General features: G+C 33.5%; 1 protein-coding gene and 1 long non-coding RNA gene across 11 annotated transcripts in view; one reads left to right on the plus strand and one right to left on the minus strand.

The window, feature by feature from the left end:
• Trdn (triadin) overlaps nucleotides 1-21,097 on the minus strand; it is a 379,612-nt gene that overhangs the window by 206,598 nt on the left and 151,917 nt on the right. For all 10 annotated transcript variants that reach the window (XM_076927916.1, XM_076927914.1, XM_076927917.1 and 7 more), the window contains one exon: nucleotides 20,440-20,511. In XM_076927916.1, the coding sequence (XP_076784031.1) occupies nucleotides 20,440-20,511 (72 nt within the window). The remainder of the gene's footprint in view (nucleotides 1-20,439; nucleotides 20,512-21,097) is intronic.
• On the plus strand, nucleotides 105-11,095 carry LOC143440692 (uncharacterized). Its single transcript, XR_013108179.1, has 3 exons — nucleotides 105-324; nucleotides 10,448-10,492; nucleotides 10,645-11,095. It is a non-coding gene; the product is annotated as an uncharacterized LOC143440692 (long non-coding RNA).

Here is a 21,097-nt window from a genome sequence, read left to right on the forward strand (position 1 = left end):
GGCCATTCTATTTTGAGTTGATTTTTTTTTTCTTTTTTAGCTCTGGCTCTTGTCAGCAGATATTTGGAGCTGGTGACATTCATGTGGCAGTGTGGCAGGGACGTTACTTTTCCTACTCTTTCTGAGCAGTTGTATGAAGTAGAGTTCTTCAGTACACCCAGGTTGTAGTGTCTCTGAATGCTATGCAAAATCATGTGTGGTTCCATGAAGTTTCCTGCAGGATGCCTCTTTCCGATATCTGAGCATGCCATAACATGACTGGGACCAAGAGAGATGGTCAAGTGCTGCCTAGCTACAAGCTTTGACTCCATGGGCATTTTTCTGGTAAGTGTAGTCATTTCAAATAACAGTAACAAGTGCTTATATCTAATAGCTGAAATAGAATAGTCTGTGATTTTTGGCTTGAATCAGTAACATGAATTTTTCTTGTTAAAAATTGTTTTTAGTTTTCAATTCATAGAATTATTTATTCTATATTTGAAATACCTTTTTCTTTGCTATTTGTCATTTTAAGGGGCTGATGTCTTCTAAGTTTTTCATTTGCCAGAACTATTGTGAGGTTATTATGCTGGGAATATAAAATGTGAAATTCTAAGGTGAATGCTTAAGTTGTCTACTAAGAACTGCATCTAATTAAATACAGAAATTAATTCATCCCCTTAGGTATAGAGCTTTTTTACCTACAAGATCAAAGCTAACACTTTCTTTTTTGTGTTAGAAGCATAATTTATAAAGAGCCCCTTTCTACTACTCCCTGAGACAATTTAGCACTGTAAGGAGATATGTTCTCACTTTGTCTAAATGTATCTACAGAGTACTCCTGCAGTCTGCTCAGTCTGAAGGAGAAAGTCCAGAAGATAATTTTTTATCATTCCAGAGTGGGAGATAAGACTATTGATATTCACTTTGTTTTTTTTCTACAAAATTTAGGCATAAGCAAAATATATTTTAAAACTGAAAAAGATATTTTAGAGTATTAATACATTCAGTTTTTTTTCTGGGAGAAATTATATGTAGCAGGACACTTTCCACTTTTCTAAGTAAACAAAAAATGGCAGGTAATTAAAAAGGATTTTGCTAAACACCAACACCAGATATCAGAAAAGGGCCCAATTACTTGTGAGTACTTACAAATATTTCTGAGACCATACTTATAATGCCACAGTTGCCATATCTGTCTGTATATGAATCTAAGTTTCCTACTTGCAGAGGAATAAATATTTCATCATAAAGTCTGCCAATTAGTCAATGGTACATTGAACTTCACAGTTAAAATAGGTACTTGAGGCTGTGAGGTGTAAGTCCTTCTTTTCAAGTTTTTAAAAGAGAATGTTCTGTGTGATGAACCCCATGCTTTGAGTTAATATAACTGGGGTTTTATTATGGCAATACAGTATTCTTACCTAAGTTCAGATTGAATTAATGTTTCCATTACACACTCTGCATGCGATTATAGTCATACACAGTGAGAATCAGAAATAAGAGCAGAAGTCCACAAAAAGTAGGAATAAATAATGTACTTTAATAATGTTTTTATGAATTGGGACTTTAAGCTTCATTATGGGACTTACTATATTCATGGAGAATTTCATTTAAAACATCAGCCTTTAAAGATTTTGCATTTTCAAGCACTGTTATCTGTGCTCTATAGGTGATCAGTAGCAACGAAATTAAATTTTTCATTTACAAACGACAGGAATTTAATTGTATCTTACTTGGACATATAAATAACCCATGTTTCTTTTATGAAGACTCTCCTTATTTGGAAACTTTCTCCCTTTTCATGTGACTATGCATTCACTTAGACATTTCAGTAGCCTAGTCTTCTAATGTGCTTTCTGTTTTGTTTGTAACACTTGGAGAAGGGTTAGAGCTTTTAATGATACTAGTTTCCAAGCAGTTAACAATTAAACAGGTGTGTAGGACCTGGACTTATCAGCACATTGTCAAATTGTCTGAACCCCGAAAATGATGGCTCTTTCTAGCCAAGATCATAGAAAAGAATGCCGTTGGTGAAGGAATCCTTGCTATGACTTGAAGCTCTGAGCCAAAAAAAAAAAAAAAATGTTATTAGCTTCTGCATAAAATAGTATCCGATGAAAGAAAAATGAGAAGACTTTTTACTTCCTAAGCCCTTACCATGGGCTTTTCTCTTCCCTTTAAATGTTTATATGGCTTCTCAAAACCAGAAAGCACACAACAGTTAATTATAGTTGTCAGGCTTTTTTAAACTCTGGTTTCCAGCAAAACTAAGAAACAAATGCAAATGGTTTTAATTGTGCCTCGTGCTTTGCTGTTCTTCTCCAAGTCTTAGTATGGAGCTTATACTAACTCTACATAGCAGAGAAATACTTTTCATTTCTATGGGGCCAGGGTTGATGTATTTTTACTGCCTATCAAGTCAGGTCCCACTTGTCCCATGATTCCACATTCCGGCATTCCACTTCACTGACACCTTGTTTTTTTGGAGTGGTAGAAATTGGCTTGCAACCCGTCTCGTTGTGTGACTTTGGAAAATAGCATAAAAGGAGATTAGCATTATTAAACCTTCCCATTGTTATCTACAGGATGTGGAATAAGGAAAAATGCATGGTCATCCTTGGTATAAATTTTGTTCCTGATCTTTCCTAGTTTGACAATGTTGGACATCTGCTTTGACATACTAAATTAGGTAGCTGAAAAGCCATAACAATTTTAATTTTACTTATTTTTTTCTGTGAGGTATGGAGATAATTAGACTAAAGTGTCTGGAACGAAATAGTTATTAACAGTACAATAAAAATAATAACTAGCATTTACTATATTTGGCAAATAAAAATGTGAGTACATATCATCTTTAGTATTTTTCTAGGTATGAGTTCTATTGATTTCCATAAGTGCAAATTATTTATCTCTTTGCATCTAAGGAATGTGTGTCTAAAATAATTTTTCTTGTAAAATCTCAAGAAAAAAAATAAACACATGTAGATGCAGATCTGTTTACAACAGAATTGTGTTACAATGAAGAAGAAGAAATCTCTGGATTTTGCTTGGTTATGGTTTGTTAGCTACCATCTATAGAGATATGAACTGAAATTTAATGTATCAAAACATATGTCTAACATCACAAACCAGAAAAGGTCAAGAACAGAATTCAGACCAAGAACTCTGATATTTTCTTAGCCCATACCATGTAGATAACCATGAGTAAAGGTTAATAATTGTTCATCGTCTGATGCAACTGTTGAGGAAATGGTAGCCCTTCCATGTTCAACCATAAAATTTAGAGAAATGATAGGAATGTATTTAAATGTACCAGAACTCCATTCCTTATTCCAAATGAAGTTCATATGATCTTTCACATATTAGCCAGTTTTATTGGGAATAAATTACTTCAAAAATATTTAGAGTTGTAAGTAGCCATAATATACTGCTTATAGTTCACAAAGATTTAAAGTAAGACAAAGGTTCATTTTATGTGCTTAAGTTGTACATGTATATAATGTTAGACAGTGAGATGGAATGGAAACAAAAAATAATAATATCCTAGTTTGCATTGATATTGCTGCGATAAAACCACATCTAAAAACAACTTGGGAGAGAAAAGGGTTTATTTATTTTACAAGTTGTAATCCAGTATTGAGGAAATATAAGGCAGGAACTTAAGTATGGACCACTGGGAAACTTCTTTTTAGTTTGTTTCCAAGTTCATATTCACCTATTTTAGGTTTACAAAATCCAGACCCACCTGTCTAGGGATTGTACCACCCACATTGCTTTGGGTTCTTTTATATCAATCAGTAACAACAACAACAACAAAAAAGTCTCACAGACATGCCTATAGTCATCACACTAGGCAATTCTTCAACTGAGGGCAACTCTTCCAATGTGCATCAATTTGACAGCCAAACTAGAGTATGACACTTGTTTTAGCAGATTAGGGAATCAGAAGGTAGAAGACCGAATTGTTTTGTTTTTTTAAGATAAGTCATTATCTTAATGGGTAAGTCATTCTCAATGGGTAATATTAAAAACATATAGAAAAAACTGGGAGCGTTTTAGCTATTTTTACAAAAAGAAACATGCCTGCCAAGACTCTAAAACAGGAGCATGCTAGATATAAAGAAAACATAGAGGAATCGTGATCTCCGGGAGACTGCAAGACTCAGGAGGAGGACTCTACTACAGCACATCTGGTAAAACAGTATGGCTTAGTCTAAGAATTTTTCTTCTCACAGTTAACACAGGAGAGTACTAAAGTACATTAAACTGATAAGTTTCATGCTGCTGGGTGATGACATGGGGCGGGTGACACTTTGCTGCGTGGTGGTGTCGAATGTTCCACTGAATTATGTGATGAGATGACAAGAAAAAATTGGGGAGAAAATCAGTAAAAATGTTCTTTTGTTGTTGTTCACCAATAAATTTTCCTCTGAATTTTATCTGGGGCTTTTCAATGAAGGAAACATTATGCAACATAATGAGAGCCATTGCTTTGTAATGTAATTGTTACTGTGACAGCAAGGGTCTTTCCATTGAGGGCTTCATTTGAGCTATCTGCCATAACTAGGCTGGCCTTTTAGAACCCTAATCCATTTTCTTTGCCTTCTGTTTTCTTTAGTGATGGCTGAATTATCCGGGAAAAGCAATTCTCATTATTAGATATCAACAAATAACTACCAAGCTGTAATTCCTTAACGGTTTCCAGTAACTACTCAGAGACTTTTAGCTATGCAATCGAAATCAACAAAGACTTACTTAGTTTTCTGTTAAACCAGCTGCAAGGATCAGAAATTTTTTGAGAGCTTTGACTCCTGATGTGAGAATCAAATTGAGACGGGAAAGTTCACCATGACCTCCTCTTAAGGCCTTTGAGAGAAAAGGTCAGAGGCTCAGCCCAGGAAGACTGAGTAAAAAATACTGGCCAGTTCTGAAAGAAAACATTAGCCTGAGGCTAGGTGCTATGTGGAGCCTTGTCATGGCCTGAATATTTCAAGCCTTATAGTTCATACTTTTGCAGAACTGAAGATGTGCCATGATGTATTGTGTGTTCAAGCTACACGCAGGGAACTCTAATTCTCATGGAGTACATACCCTAACAAACTCTGGTGCATAGCAGCTTGAATCTAATTTTATGATATCATGACATATTTCTTCTTTGAGCCTCCAAAGTATTGAAATGAAGGAGTCTCAATTAATTACCTGTCTTATGATGAAAGAAAAGTAAAAATGTTGTAGTTTGGGTTAGAATCAATATAACCACGGGATGACATAAAACTCCACTAAGAGAAAAAAGTACATGATCTTGTGTACGTTAGCATATACTTAATTCATAAGTAAATATGTGTATACCTGTAGCTGGTGAGAAAATGGGCTCAAGAAAGATTTCATGGGATTCAAAATTTATATAAAGGAAAGTACAGATATGAATTTAAGGATGAGCATCAACTGCTATTTGTACCCTATAATATGGAAATTGAAATTTTTCGCTGCCCTTGCACACTTGCTGAAACAAAGGGTTGAGAAAAAGTGTTATCTTGCACTTCCTTCATTATCTAACTTGTATTTTTGTTCTATCTCAAGGAAAAATCATTGACATAATAATTTTTTCTATTACTGAATTTTTAATACAAAAAGAATTCAAGGGGAAGAATAATTTCACACAGTTTAGTTCACAAAATGACTATATTAATTAAGATTAATGTTTAAAATGAACAGATAATCCCTAAACATTTTAAAATTATAGAAAGCTTTTTAGATAACCAACTGTAATAATATTGTATGTGTTATAATTACAAAGATGAAAGTTGTCACATTTGTTTTATTTGTTTGTTTGTAAACAAATTTGAGCCAGTAAAAGAAACTAGGTGGAAGGCAGGGAAAGTGACACCCTAAGTTTTACATTCCACTATGGGCTTTAAATACCAGAAAGAAAAATGCTCAATTAAAATTTGTTTGATTTGTGCCAAAACAAACAATATAATGTATTTGTACATTATACAGATCAATGTATTTATAGCTGCTAGTACAAATACATTTAAGGGGCTGGAAAGATGGCTCAGGAGTTAAGAGCACTGGCTGCTCTTCCAGAGGTCATGAGTTCAATTCCCAGCAACCACATGGTGGCTCACAACCATCTGTAACTGGATTCAATGCCTTCTTCACATAAAAGAAATAAATAAATCTTTAAAAAAAATACATTTAAGTTATCAAGCAATACTATAAAGTATATTAGTTCCTTTTTGTTTACTTCATAAAGCTATTATCCTGAGATTCTCATTTTAAACAGTTTAGGTTTTATGCAGAGTCATTATTTCTACAATATGTATTGTAAACATTGATGCTGTTTTTATTTTTCTTTTGTGGGATAAGAAAAAATAAACACAAGATACTTTTCTAAAAGCTTTTCATTTTTACCATCATGTCATTTAAATGAGATTACTTTTTCTGCATTTCCTTATGCGTTCTTCTACATTTGCGTGTAATTGGAGGTGGACTGTGAATATTCTTCATTGTGTTTGAAATCTCAAGAACACCTAGATGCATTAAAATTTTTAGTTTTTCCTTCTCATCACTAAAATTTTGAGTTTTTCCTTCTCAACACTATTAAGTATAAAAGTTTGTTATAATTAAGAGTCAAAATTCCCATTGGAATACCATACAAAGATATTGTCAGTTTTATAAGTAAGAAATTTGGGTTTGATTTATTAAAATATATTAGAGACTCAATGATTATTTCCAATAAGATATGACTTTAGAATTACCAAATAATACCAGTATGTTGGTCATATTAATAAGACTAGTTTTTAATTGAAGCCTTTCAATTTTTTAAAAAAAATGCATAATTAATTAATTATTAAAGTGGAGAGTTGAAAGCCTATTCTAAGAACTCAGTTTTTCATGTCGTAATGGTTTTAGTATGTCAAGTTCAACTCCATTTTAACTTATGAGCTACATAAATTTCAACGTCACCTATAATGTATATATACTGAAGTAGAATTATAGATTTATATCTTCATAAGATTTATTTGAATAGTGTCAAATATCCTTACTTAGCTGAAATGTTTTGTATTTTTCACTGTGTAAACAGTTCCAAGATATTTTATTCTATTTGCCTAGAACTCAAATAATTTCAAAGGTAGGGCCACTTTTCTCTTTGATCATCAAGGAAAAACAAAATAATTTACCACCAGCATACAAAATAGGAAAAAGCATTTATATTAAACGAATACAAATAGGAAACACATGCCTTATTATTTTTATTATACATGCCAATAAGAACATTAAAGGACTCTATTTCTTTCCTCAAAGTTTTATGAGTAAAATTTGTTAGCCCAAAAGACTCTAATCTGAATTCAACAGGAAGAAATGGCTAGAAAATCATATTCACTCTTTTATAAAAAAACATCTGTCCTATGAGGAAATTTTGGGGATTTTTTTGGTTTGTTTTCTATGATCAAACACTAACCAAAATTGATTTAAGGAGAAAATAATTCATTTCTTCTTATAACTTTCAGGTCACAGTTTATCCTAATGTAAGTCAGGGTGGGAACTGAACTCAGGAACCTAGAGTCTGGACCTCAGGAAGAGAGCATGGACAAATGTTGCTTGCTAGCTTATTCATTACATCTTTATCAGCTTGTTTTCTTATATGTCGCAGGACTCCATATACCACCCACAGGCTGGACCTGCAAACACAAATTATCAATCAAAGACACTTCTCACAGGTGTGTTCATAGGCAATCTGATTTTAAGAAGTCCTCCTTTGAGGTTCCCTCTTCTAAGGGACTGTAGTTTGTGTCATTTTGACAAAAACTGACCAACATACCTTCCTATCTTTAACTTTCTTCCTGGCTATTTTATAGAACAAAATGCAGAGGGAAAAAAGAAAACTAATACTAAATACCATACATAAAAAGCAGTGAAAAAATATTTAGAATATTGGTTATAGTCATTTTGTTTGTTTTCAAGATTGTAATTTAATTATAACATATTTTCTCGTTCTTCCAAACCCTCCCACACATTGCTTATCATTTTCCTTCAAATTCATTAATTGTTCTCACAGGCATATATGTGTATATATACATTGATTCTTATCTAAATAGAAGAGCTCTTTAAGCTACATACCTTTATCTTTGGTTCAACTAACACTTGGTAATCAAAACAAACTGGAGGCTAAATAGACCAGACCATAAACTATATATTCTTGCTCATCAGTTTCTCGGATTGATTCTATATCTCATTATCATGAATATTAAATAAACAGGAAAGTATATAGTCCTCTTGACACTGATCTCATTGTGTGTGTGTGTGCGTGTGTGTGCGTGTGTGTGTTCAATTTCATGTATACATAATTAATGGTTCACATAGTAGTTCTATCATAGAAGAAAGGCTCCTAAAAGAAACCCCTACACTTTCTATAATCATTGATCTAATATAAGTTCTACCAACAGTATGCAAATATTTCCTTTCCTCGAGCTTATTATTACTTATTATCATCCATCTTTTAAATAAAAGCACTGATAGAGGATGAAGAAGATGTCTAATTGAGATTTTTATTTAAATATCCCAGGTGATTTGTGTTGGTCAGCATTTATCATGTGTTTGTTTGCCACTTGTGTTTCTTACATTGGGAAATGTGTGTTACACATGGATTTTGGTGGATTTCTTTTTAGCTACTACAATTGTTTAAAAATAATTAATATCAGTCTCTTGTTACATGCTCAGTTATAAAGTGGTGCTTTTTCTATTTTACAAGTTGTATCTTTGTTTGTAGATTGTTTAATTTGTTGTAAAAAGCAAGCATCTTCATTTGATTTTTCATTTGGTTGGTTGGTTGGTTGGTTGTTTTGTTTGCTTGTTTTGTTTTTATTTTTTTTTTTGTTGTTGTTGTTGTTCTTTGTTTTTTTCCCTAAACCCTTACATGCAACTCCTTTATTACTTCTTTCTTAAAAGTCTTCTTTTAATAAAAATAACAATAAAAGTTACTTCATCCTATCTGTATGTCCCATCCACTTCTTTTGATCTCTTTTTACATTCTTCAAATATATTTTTTCCTGAGAGTTAAACCTTACCTATTAAATTGTGAATTAAGTTTGTATGTGCTTACCAAGTATATTTTTAGAATACAAAATAATCAGAATTGGCCAGGAAAATCTAGAGTATTGCTTGGAATTTAGAATGAGAAAGAGAAATCTGTTCATTATTCTTTTACCATTGCAGGCATTGTTTTCAGTCATCTGAAATGAAAGTCAAATGAATATATAATTCAGTTAATATAGTTGTACCAGTGTTGTTTTCTTAGTTTTAGTGAATAGACAATGGTTGTATGCCACTAATATCAGAAGTTTGCTAAGTCTCTGTAATAGTTCTGTGTAAATGTAAAATCGTGGCAAAGTAAAGTTTAAAAATGATCAACTCTGCAATATTCATAGGATTATATGTCTGACGATGAGACTCAATTTTAATGTAAATGGTTAAGATAAAGGTGAAATACACAATAAAAGTTTCAAGGTGGAACAGACCTTCAATATAATTTAGTTTAAAATCATCACTATCCCCATGATAGACAACAAGAAGTTAATATAACAAACCAGTTTTAAATTAGGACCTTCAGTTCACTCCCAACTTTGCCCTCTAGTATATGTAGGAGAGGCAAACTTTGCAGTCAAGTATAAGTTAAGTAATTTCCTATTTAAGACCCATGTTTTGTCTTTGTTCTATTCATCACTGCAGCACTTGTAACTGTTGTAACTTTTCTTCCTTTACAATATTTTATTTTTAACTTTTTCTTTGTGTTTTACTTTTCGTTTTCTTTTTCTGTATCTTTATTTCACTTAGTATTGTGATGTTGGATTTGCATATGTGTACTAGGCAAATGTCTTTCTGGGTATCATCATAGCCTTCCTTAGATTGCAGCTTTCTAATAATGCTCACAATGGTTAATCTCTTAGCAAAGCTAAGGGCCAATACATTGATTTCTGTGGTTGATGGTAATGTTGAATTAGTAAACTAGGCAAAGTTATTCATCTTCTTGATGTGGATGAGCTGGGTCTCTGCCTGTTGATTGAAAGTCTTAAGAAAAGCATTTAAAGTCTCTTGAAGTAGAAATTCTATTGACAGACTCCTGTAGACTCAGTGCTTTAATGACAAGTTTCCCTGTAAACCAAATCTGCCTACAAATGCTGTATACTTAGAGCTTGCAAGAACTCACAATTTTAAGAAGTAATGCTTTAAAATTAATCAGTGTTTAGATAAATATAGAGATAGGGTAATGATAGATGATTGATAGATATAGATAGATAGATGATAGATAGATAGATAGATAGATAGATAGATAGATAGACAAATACACAGACAGACAGATGTAAGCTTTAGTGCTATATAGATACATTTCCTGTAGAATTCTTGGTTCTACTTCTCTGGAGAATCCAATGAAATCAACACTTTTCTTCATGTTTCCTTCCAGGGTTACTCTATTTACTCATAAGACCGTGATTGACCTACTTTGAAGGTACATTTGCAATTAAACTTTATATGATTGTTTTGGAGATAATTCATCCCATGGGTGATTGGTAAATGTTATTTGAAATACATGCTTGTCTGGATAAATACATAGAGAACATCTGAAGTAAGTCATTAATTTCTATTTTTTTTTTAATACAGAGGGTCTGTGAAGATACAGAAGAACAATACTATGTGTTCTCCAAATGTATGTTGTCATGATAACTTTAATCTGTTAATTCTGTCATAGTATTCTTCAAAGATACGTGCTGATTTAACTCCACTATCTGTGTCATCTCTCTTTCTGCACACTCCTATAATATACTGTTTTCCAAAAGCTCAACTTACTGCCCAACATACAGAAAAGACTTTGTGTACTCTCCAGGTCCTGACTCCACAGTGACTCTTATATGTGCGGTAAGAACCAATGCCCAAGTCCTCTAGATACAGATAGTTCAGAACTCTTGTCAATATATCAAGAGATCCTAGAAAGGGCTGGTAGTGCACACCTTTAATAACAGCTCTCTACAGATACAGGTAGGAGGATCTCCATGAGTGTAGGTCAGGCTGGCCTACATAGTGAGTTGCAGGACAACCAGGGTGATGCAAAGAAAGCTTGTCTCAACAAAACAGAGAAGGTGGTGTAGACAGACCTTGTCTCAAAAAAAAAAATCAAAGAGAGGGAGGGAGGGTGGGAGAGACAAAGAGAGAGAGAGAGAGAGAGAGAGAGAGAGAGAGAGAGAGAGAGAGAGAGCAAAAGAAACAGAGAGACATAAAGAATTCATATAAAAAAGAGAGAAATAACTGGGCATTTATTCCTTTGCTTGTTCTCTTGCTTACTGAGATTGTTACATTCATCATTTGCAATGTTGATAGTCATCTTCTTTTACTGACGGTCATAATTTTGCATCTATTTCCTAGTCACACATTCTTCTGGTAATAAAAATACTTCCATTCAACTGCTTCTCTAGGCTAAAAGTTCATATGAGTTTCCAGTTTGAGTAATGTCTGGAGCGCTCCACTATAACCTGCTCAGACATTCATAAATATTTCATTCTTCAGGCACACAAATTCATATTTGAGTGATGTAAGCACCATGATATACCCATCAAGATGAAAATTGAACTTACTATCCCTCAAAACCTGTTCTTATTCCTAATGTCATTTATTTACCAATGTCAGATAAGAGTCTTAGCAATTATATGGAGCCCTAACACTTAATTGCCATTCAGAGAAAATGAGAAAAAGTACTGTGCCTTATTAAAATACACCTGGCCTCAAATTATGATTATGCCATTTTTAGATCTGTGCAATTGTAGGCAATTTCCTTGATTTCTCTGATCTCTGTAAAATTATTGTATCATATTCGGTTCTCGGAGTTGTTTTGACTATAACTGTAACCTTTAAGAATAAAAGCACAAATTTACCCTGGAGCAGTAGTCTCCTAAATGTGTCTTATCTTCTAAATCCTCAAAACAATCATCAAGTCATCTTTTCTATTGTTTACTCAATGATTCAACATGAAAATTGAATCATTTTATTCTTTTCAATTGATTTAAAAAGCTTAGGAAGGGAGGGTATACAAAACCTTAGTTTATGGATAAAAGTAAGGATATGGCCCCATCCTGGACTAAAATATAGAGTTTCATACACATGGATGTTGTAAATGCAAATTATTTGTTGTCTTTTATACAAATTAGCATCATTATCATAAAGTTAATGACTAAGAATAGTTACATAAAATTAATTAACTTTCATATGTAAGATTGTAATAATGATAGAAACTAATGGTTAAGTTTCAACTATGCTAGCAAGTCAGTTATTCCCCCAGTTGCACCCATACAGTGAGATGCTTTAAGTATAGGTTGTCGTATATGTTGTCTGACTTGGGCAAATTCCTAAATTATTAGATAGTAAACTAGTTTGGCATGTGCATTTTATCATTAGGTATAACTCAATATCAATTTCATTCTAAACCATTACCAGTAGACACTAAGTTTATTGCACCACAGTACAAAGAAAAGCACACTGTTCTAAAGTTGAATAAAACCTATTGTATCATAGAATTAATAGAATAAATCAAAGAACAAATTTCCGTTTTACTAGTTTATGGCTTGTATTTCTCAGGGTATATCTCATTGAACAGCTGAGCTAATCGAGTTTTTTGGTGTAATAGAGTTGTGACTAAAACATTAGTAGCACCTGTAGAACATTGTATTCCAATGCATCCTGTGGTAAAATTATATTAAGTGATGTGTACTTTTCCTCTGTATTTACATAAATCTAACTACATACTCTTTTGGATCTAGTATAGAACATACAACAGCCTACCACATTAATAGCTCTCTTCTTTGAACAAATGAAGCCTTTGTGATCTATCTATACCACACACTTTAGTACTTTATACATAATACTTCATGGTTGTGACAAAATTAACACTTTCATAGACAACATAGATGTAATTTCACATTTACAGTGGCAATTATCTCAAGGTGAAGCCATGTAAATTTCAATCTGTTATTAAGACAACATATTACTGATATATCATCCTTAAATAATAAAAGAGAGAGAGAAAGAAATGGGGGTGGGTAGAAATGCCAAAACAGACTCCAAGTACCACATAAGTCCAGTTTCCACAGTTCATAAGTGAAGATATGAAAGTCATAACATATTAATTGTTCTGTCAAGAACTTGCAAGTGAATAACTCCAGAGCTGAAATAGTGTTGTGTAACTTTGGTCTTCTCTGTATTCTATTCTGGTCTACATACAAGTTACAGAGGTTATAATATTTTTACGGTGATAATATCAAAATTAATACTAATTGTATATCAAGACACAATGTGGATGTTTGACAGTTATCATTCTTGCTGTAGCTACTAACAAATTGTATACTTATAATGAGATACATAGAAGTAAATCAAGTATAATTTAACTTCTTCCTTCAACACTTATTTCACAATATAGATGCCCTGATAATTACACATTACGTGCCCATTATTTGTGTAAGGTTATCCTTTCCATTCTTCAGTGATTGATGATTAAAATTAAAAATTTCATAGAGCTGTGTTGAGTTAAACAAAAGAAGAAAATAATCCCAAATAATTTAATAAATATTAATGGGATCATATCTTGTAATTTTGCTTATGCAAGGATTTTAAGAAACAGTTTTTTTTTATCATTGTTAGTGGCTGGTTAATTGCAGAAAAACTTTGCCTGAAGTTATATTGTTTAACTACTATAGATTCTGTCAAAATGGAGAAAGGCTGAAACTTCCAGAGAAATAGTTTTCCTAGAAGAGGTTAGTGGGAATGCTCACCAACAAATGTAAGTTGGTGATTAAGAAGTTTCTCAAGCTAAGACATAATACCACCTGGGATATAATACTACAAAATTTATTCTGAGTAAGGAAAAGAGTTTTTCTGGATTGCCTTATATATTCTGTGAATAGTTACAGTGATCCTTTGAATCTATAGGCTTCTCTGCTCCTGTGAGAATAACAATTATTTAAGATTATGAAAATCAATAACATATTTTATGTTCATTTTAAAAATAGTTCTAGTTGGGCAATGTCAAGAATTAAATATAAAATGACAACAGTCGCCAAAATGATTTAATTGGTTAGTAGGTATGTTCTTTTTAAAGAACATTTTAACAAATATTCCCAAGACCAATATATTATAAAGAATCAAAGAAAGTACATAATTTAATGTACAATTAGTTCCCTCTTCATTTAAAGATTCAATTTTTTCAAAAAAAGCATTAGTATGGTATACGAAACATAAGCCATAGAGAACAATGTAATCCAAGAAAGTCAAGATACAACTTCAAGACACTGAAGCAGTGGCATAAGACACGAAGTACGATAACTCTCTGGATAACGAGCACCTGCTACAAGAAACACATTGTCAAGTGCTATGAAAGTACAAAGGTGTACTATTAAAAAGAGCTTTACAGATGTGTAGAGTTTCACCCACAAGGTTGGCAAGCTTTTAGGTTTCTTTGATGTAAAGTCCTAAGTTGTTTCCAAACTCTTTGAGCAAATGTAATAATCTAGGCTCTCTATAAAATGCACCACTTTAAAAAGATTAAATTGTAACAAGTTTACACTTCCACCATTGACCTACATTCTACAAAGTAAACTGTATACTTCAGCACTGTATGCCATTTTTTTCTTTTTCACCTAAAGCCATTTTCTTGCAAGTTATTCTTTAGGAAGTTCCAGACCAAGACTGGCCTAATCAGCTTCAATAAAAACAGCCTGATTAATAAGTGCTAAATATGTCCTAGTCAATTACATGAATGAAGTCATAGGCAGCACATCAGAAAAATCTGGCAAAACTACTGAGCTCAGCCTAGCTGGATATTGTGTGCTTCTTGGGATTTTCTCAGTTTTAAAAGTCTCTATGAGAGGACCCTTCTCTCTGCACACAACAGTTCCTATTTACACAAGGCCCACAATCTTAAAACACCATTAATTTGTTCGCTTAAACATAACATTGAATTCTGTGTTGAATTGTGAAATTGATCATTCTTTAATTATGACAACAGAACTTCAAGATACTATTTTTTAAATGACACCAAGTTTTCCCAGGTGACAGAGTGATTGGCAAGAAATTGGCTTCTTGTTCTTTTATGAACTTCTGCCAGGAGATTAATTGGAGCCAACTATATGAATAAACTTATCATAAAAGAGTGCCTTCAGTTAGGAGATTTAAATCAACTGACTTATTTCCAACTCTTTAGAATCCATTGACATTTAAGATCACACTAAGATTTATAAGCTATGTCTTGCCCTGTTAACACTGGCCATGGAGATAGTCACTTGGCAGTTTATGCAAATTTATCCCAAGTCTCATGAACTACCAAACAAAGTTCATATGTGAAAAAAATATATACATTTTATTTTTCTCCCATTTCTGTGGGGCTTCAATTCTGAGTTCTGGAAGATTTGTTCTAAGTCTCTTGTTTTCCTTTTTTTAAAGATAAAAATGATAGTCAAGTTTATTCCAAGTTCGTCATTTAACTTTAATATAAACTCTTTTAAATTACACCAATGAAAATCATGTACAGATAAATGATAAAAGTGCAGAATTCATGTTTTTTTCTAAAAATATATGTGTTAGAAATAAAAAGACGAAACAATTGGCGTCTTAAAACCATTAAGCAACTCTAATTGCATAAGGTAGGCATTCAAGTTGTTTTCACTAAGCATGAAGTTTACCCATAGTTACAGATTGAATACATCATCATGCACATCAAGTTTTCATATTAAATTACCAGACCTCAATGCTTTAAAAGACAAAGAGTTTTAAGAAGATGATTGTGGCTACATCAGTTCAAATGCACACAATTCATAGACCTGGCACAACTGTAAAGTGATATTCACGCTTGCCTCTTCTCTATATTGTGGATCAAGTAGTGAAAATAAATGCTCTGAAGTCTATTTTCCTCTGAATTTGTCTGGGCTGTTCTCCTAATCTTAGCATTCAACCACCACTATTGTAAGAAAATACGTTCCTACTGCTTAAGTTACCAGTCTTCTGTGCTTTGGGAAGACTATTTCTGGCATATAACAATGTAGATTGGGCAACCTTGTACATCAATATCGAATAGTTTTTACACATTTTCACTCACAAAGAAGCAATGTATGGAGACAGGTTGACGAATGAGTGAGTAAAGACATGGTAGTAGATGCCATAATATTTCACTGTATACAGAATATTCACACTGGAAAAAAAGTATATTAAAAATCTATGTGGGCTGAGGAGGGTAGGAAATGAGAGTTCTATCCCCATAACTAGATTTGTAGCATTCTCTAAACACTTGGGGATATCCCAGAAGTCTGAGCAACATACTCATGGACTTTTCACTAAGCCACGGATTGTAAAGATCAAACAAAAACTTTTTTGTGTTTCCTAATTTGTGATCAATGTACTGGTGACTTACAGTTTGGTTAGGAGTTTTACTTAAAGTTTGAAACTTGTAATTTATCCAATTTATTTAGATAACCAAACCAAAATATTTATGTAATACATAACAGGTCATTGTAATTCAGAAGAGACATGTAACCCCTCCCTGTTTTCTATCGTCATTTATCTGGCCCTCTAGTAAGAAAGTTGTATATTTAGCTTGAACTATTTGGTGTTTATTCAAACAATGAGAACTCAAACTGTTTGCATAAATGATATTCTACTCACTCTGAATAAACCCATTTCCAAGGTTTTCAGGCAACTCTCTTAATTAAATTAAAAGCATCATTATGAACACATGGCACATGAATTTGACACTCAAACATGTTCCTGGGATAACAACATCAGCAGCACTTTACAGTTTAATAACAAAATTCGGGTCCCAATCTAGACTTACTAAGTCACAAGTCACATATGTTTTCACAGGAGTTTAAGACTATGTGTGTGAGCCTTCAATTCTGAGAACTGTTAAGATATTTGTGACTACCACACAAACACATTTTTTAATGTATGAGAAAACCAAATGAAACTCAATATTAAAACTAAAGCATAAAACTTATGTCCCCATATTTTAAAACATTGAAAAATAAAAAGTGGACTCCTCAATGTCAAGAGTCAATACTATAATAAAAACCACCTTGGCATAGCTGTAAAAACAGAAGACATCAGTGCTAATCCTGCTACCCACTATTTATTTATTAGCTCAAATGAATTTTAAGTCTTCACTTGTTCATTGTTCATATTAATAGCAAAGTCTACCTTTCTCAGAGTTCAGAATACTAAGCATAGAATGCATGTTTTTGTAAACATGTTCTTAATATATGTAAATTGATGAGAGCAAAGACCAAACATAGCAAGGTCAGGATGGAGCCTCAAGTGCATAACATATGTTCTTGTCAGAGCACAGTACAAGGAAAAATATCTACCATTAACTAAAATCATTCTATTGAATGAATAAAATATGTGTATAGCCAAAGTTTATTATTTGGTTTTTATTAATTAGAAAATACATCCTTTTCTAAAGTATTCAGATCCAATTTAAAATATAAAAATACAGATAAGACAATTTGTAGAGGGCTAAGAATTTTTAATACTTGACATAAGATAATTGGTTGTGATGTATACTTTATACAATGACTCTCAAGTTTTCAGAGATAAAGAATAAACTGAGATATTTATTGAAAATGATGACTTTTTTTTTTAGCCAAGCATAGTAGTGCATGCCTATAACCCCAGATGGGAGGAAGAGAGGTTAAGTCCAAGTTTGAAGTCAGATTTGACTCAGTCGAGTCTCAAGTAGTCAAAACCTATAGTAATAGAAGTAGTAGGCATTTTCCCTCCTTGATAGCTAAATCTTTACTCTTTCTTACCCATGATATAATAGTATAAAAATCATTGACAAAAAAAAATAAATCCTAGAAAATACTAAGCAATTTACCTTTCAAATTTCTTTGTATTAATTGGCTACAAACTTGTGCTCTTTCCTTTGTTACTACTCTCCAATCTGACCTTCTAAGTTCTCTGCAAAATGATCTTTTCTTTTTTATGTCGGTGACTTTTATCTCCGCTTTCCTGCTCTTCGTCAGCTATGTACCATACTCAAGTATGCTGACTCTTTAGCTCTAAAATGACTGAAGATTTTCTTGAGGTTTTCTTGCTCTTCCAGTACAGTCTATGTTCTCCTTCTAAACTTACACTACTTTATTATGACTTAGGTCTTGCACCATATTGCAATGATCAGCACATCTCATACAACCTTGAAGTCAAGCCATCTTCACAAGGGATTATGCTTTGTAGAGCTTTCCTAGGTCAATCTTTTGTGGTCATCATTTACCAAGATGAAACTGGTGGGATAGATAGAGTGGAGTAAGCTAGAGTCCCTTCTAACCTACAATCCAAAACCTGGGCTCTTGATATTTCTTTCCTCTTGTATATACAGGTCACCTCATTTATGAAAAGTCGTCAGTATGAGCATGTCATGACTATGTACCAAAACCAGAACCAATGGACCACCTCTTAGTCAGTGTGGACAAAATGTAAAAAGAGAATTAGATGTCTGTGCACAAACAAAGCCTCTTTCAGTATAGTGGAAATGAATTGTAGAAAGGAAGTGATGAGAAAGATTTCCATTGGTATTCTCATAAAACATTAGCCATGTATTAACTTTAATTACTTGTGCTTTTATGTCTCTAAACTGAGTTAGACTGGAGGAATGGTATTTTTTATTAAGTAGTAAATTTCCAACAATTTGTAAAATATTTTATTGATCCCTTTGTTAGAATTTACCCTATTTATTTATTACTTTAAAAACACTGAAAACAGCAAATGGATAAGACTTGAAGAAATGACTAAATTTCCTGCAAAACTAACTGCAGTGACTTTTTCTCCTCTTATTTGCTATTTTTTAAATGTTTGTTTGTTTGCAATCATGGTGGACTGAGGGAGGGAGGGATATGGGTGGGAGGGGGAGAGGAAGAGTAAAATTATCATTATCAGATATTTGGGGGTACAGATATGAAGCCCTGGGGGCCAGCAGAATGAATGGAAACAGGCAACCTTGGGTGGTATGAGGTGGAAGGACCCTCTAGAATGTACCAGAGACCTGGAAGGTAAGAGACTCTCAGGACTCAAAGGGAAGAGACCTTAAATGAAATTCCCAACAGTGAGGAGAGGAAACTTGTAGAGTCTCCCTCCAGTAGAAAGGGCATCAAGTGGAGGGATGGGGTTGTCATCCAACAGCCAAAAACTCTGACCCAGGATTGTTCCTCTATTAAAAAACTACAAGGACCAAAATGGAGAAGAGATTGAGGGAAAGGAGGTCCACTGACCAGTCCAAATTGAGATCCATCTCAAGGGGAGGCTCCAAGGCTTCTATTACTGATGCTATGGTATGCTTACAGATAAGAGCCTAGCATGGCTGTCCTCTGAGATGTCCAACAAGCAGATACTTACACTCAAGCAGTGGACTGAAGTTAGGGATCTCTGTGGTTGAACTGGAGAAAAGCTGGGAAAAACTGTGGAGGAGAGCAACCCCATAGGAAGACCAGCAGTCTCAACTACCCCAGACATCTCTGACACTGAACTACTAGCTGATATGAGGTCCCAGACACTTACACAGCAGAGGACTGCCTGGTCTGTCCTCAGTGAGAGAAGATGCACCTAATCCTCTAGAGACTTGAGGCCCTAGGGAGTAGGGAGGCCTGGTGGGATGGGTGGGGTGGGATAGTGACATCTTCTTGAAGATGGGGAAAGAGCAATGGGATGAGGAACTGCTAGAGGGCAGACCAGAAGGGGAATAACAACTAGACTGTTAAAAAAAATGATTAAAAGATAATTTACAAAAAAAAAAAAAGATGTAATCTCTCAGCTCTGGGTATCTGCTGGCATGGCTCTTCAGGAATTATAGACACACACTCTCACTTTTTCTTCTGTGGAAAAAGAAGTCTTATTTTGAAGAATTATTATTGATAGAAACTGCTGATTGCAATGATGCTTATCAACTAAATATGACTGTATCCCTTTCACACATATAGATGACCCATGCTTTTTAAATAATATCTAGAAGTCAGAGCTCATGAGAAGTCAATTTAAATAATTCTCAAGATTGGGTACGTTTTAACATATGGAGCTCAATTTCAGATGCTGTCATCAGAGTCTTTAAATGCCACATTTTCTAAGTGATGTTAAAACTTCAGAATGGCAAGATTTGAGAATACCCATTTGAGAATTTTTGATGTTAGTTTCCTAGTGGTTCAGTGGTCTTCCTCCAAGAAGGAGTTCAACATTCTAAGAAAACTTTATATTTTAGAAAGACTTCAATTGAAGTTTCAAGAAAACAAAAGTTTAGCTTATGAATACTATTATGTAAGAAATACTGAATGTTTTATAAAGTTATTGTTTTGTTTTTCTAAATTCATTTTAAGTCTACAATGTAACTATTTATGTGTATTGGGGGGGGGGGGGAACACCACAAAACTAAGCACTTGCCTTCAAGGGCCAGTGTTGATAGAGCAGATCTGGAAGCCGTCAGTGATGGTGGTGGCACAGCTGGGCTTTGTCCTGTGCATTCAGAGCAGAAGATGAAAAATGTTAATACATTTAATATCATAACTAAAATAACTAGATCTAACACATGCATGCATAATTCATAATTCTGAGTTATAAATTAATATTCTTATGCAGTGAGAAAACTGTTCTGGGGTGATAACTTGAAGGTGATGCGCTCAAAGATTCTACTATCTTTTGTGCTATTTCTGGACATACTATCTTTCACAGATGTATATACAATGTTAGATACCTACACTGGATTGCATTTATAGAAAATCTACATGTGATCAAATAAAGCAATTTATTTTCAATGTGTGCTTTCAATTATGGAAACTAAAATCATAGAAAGCTGAGGGGGATTCTGATCTATAGAAAATTATCATTTTTTTTTCATTTAACATAATCTCTCCAATGATATGGCAGAGCAATAAGAGAAGGTTAAAATTCATAGGCCTTTGATATTGAACATGTAGGTTTCTTCTGCCAAAATAAATGACCTGCAGGTAGGGAAATGATGAGCCAAAGTTAAAATGTACTCGCTTTCCTAGAACTTGGAAGGCTTCCTCAAGTCCCTGAGCTCATTATCAAGTGAAACCTC

Source organism: Arvicanthis niloticus, chromosome 30, assembly GCF_011762505.2.
Source record: "Arvicanthis niloticus isolate mArvNil1 chromosome 30, mArvNil1.pat.X, whole genome shotgun sequence".
In the NCBI taxonomy this organism is placed as follows: Eukaryota; Metazoa; Chordata; class Mammalia; order Rodentia; family Muridae; genus Arvicanthis; species Arvicanthis niloticus.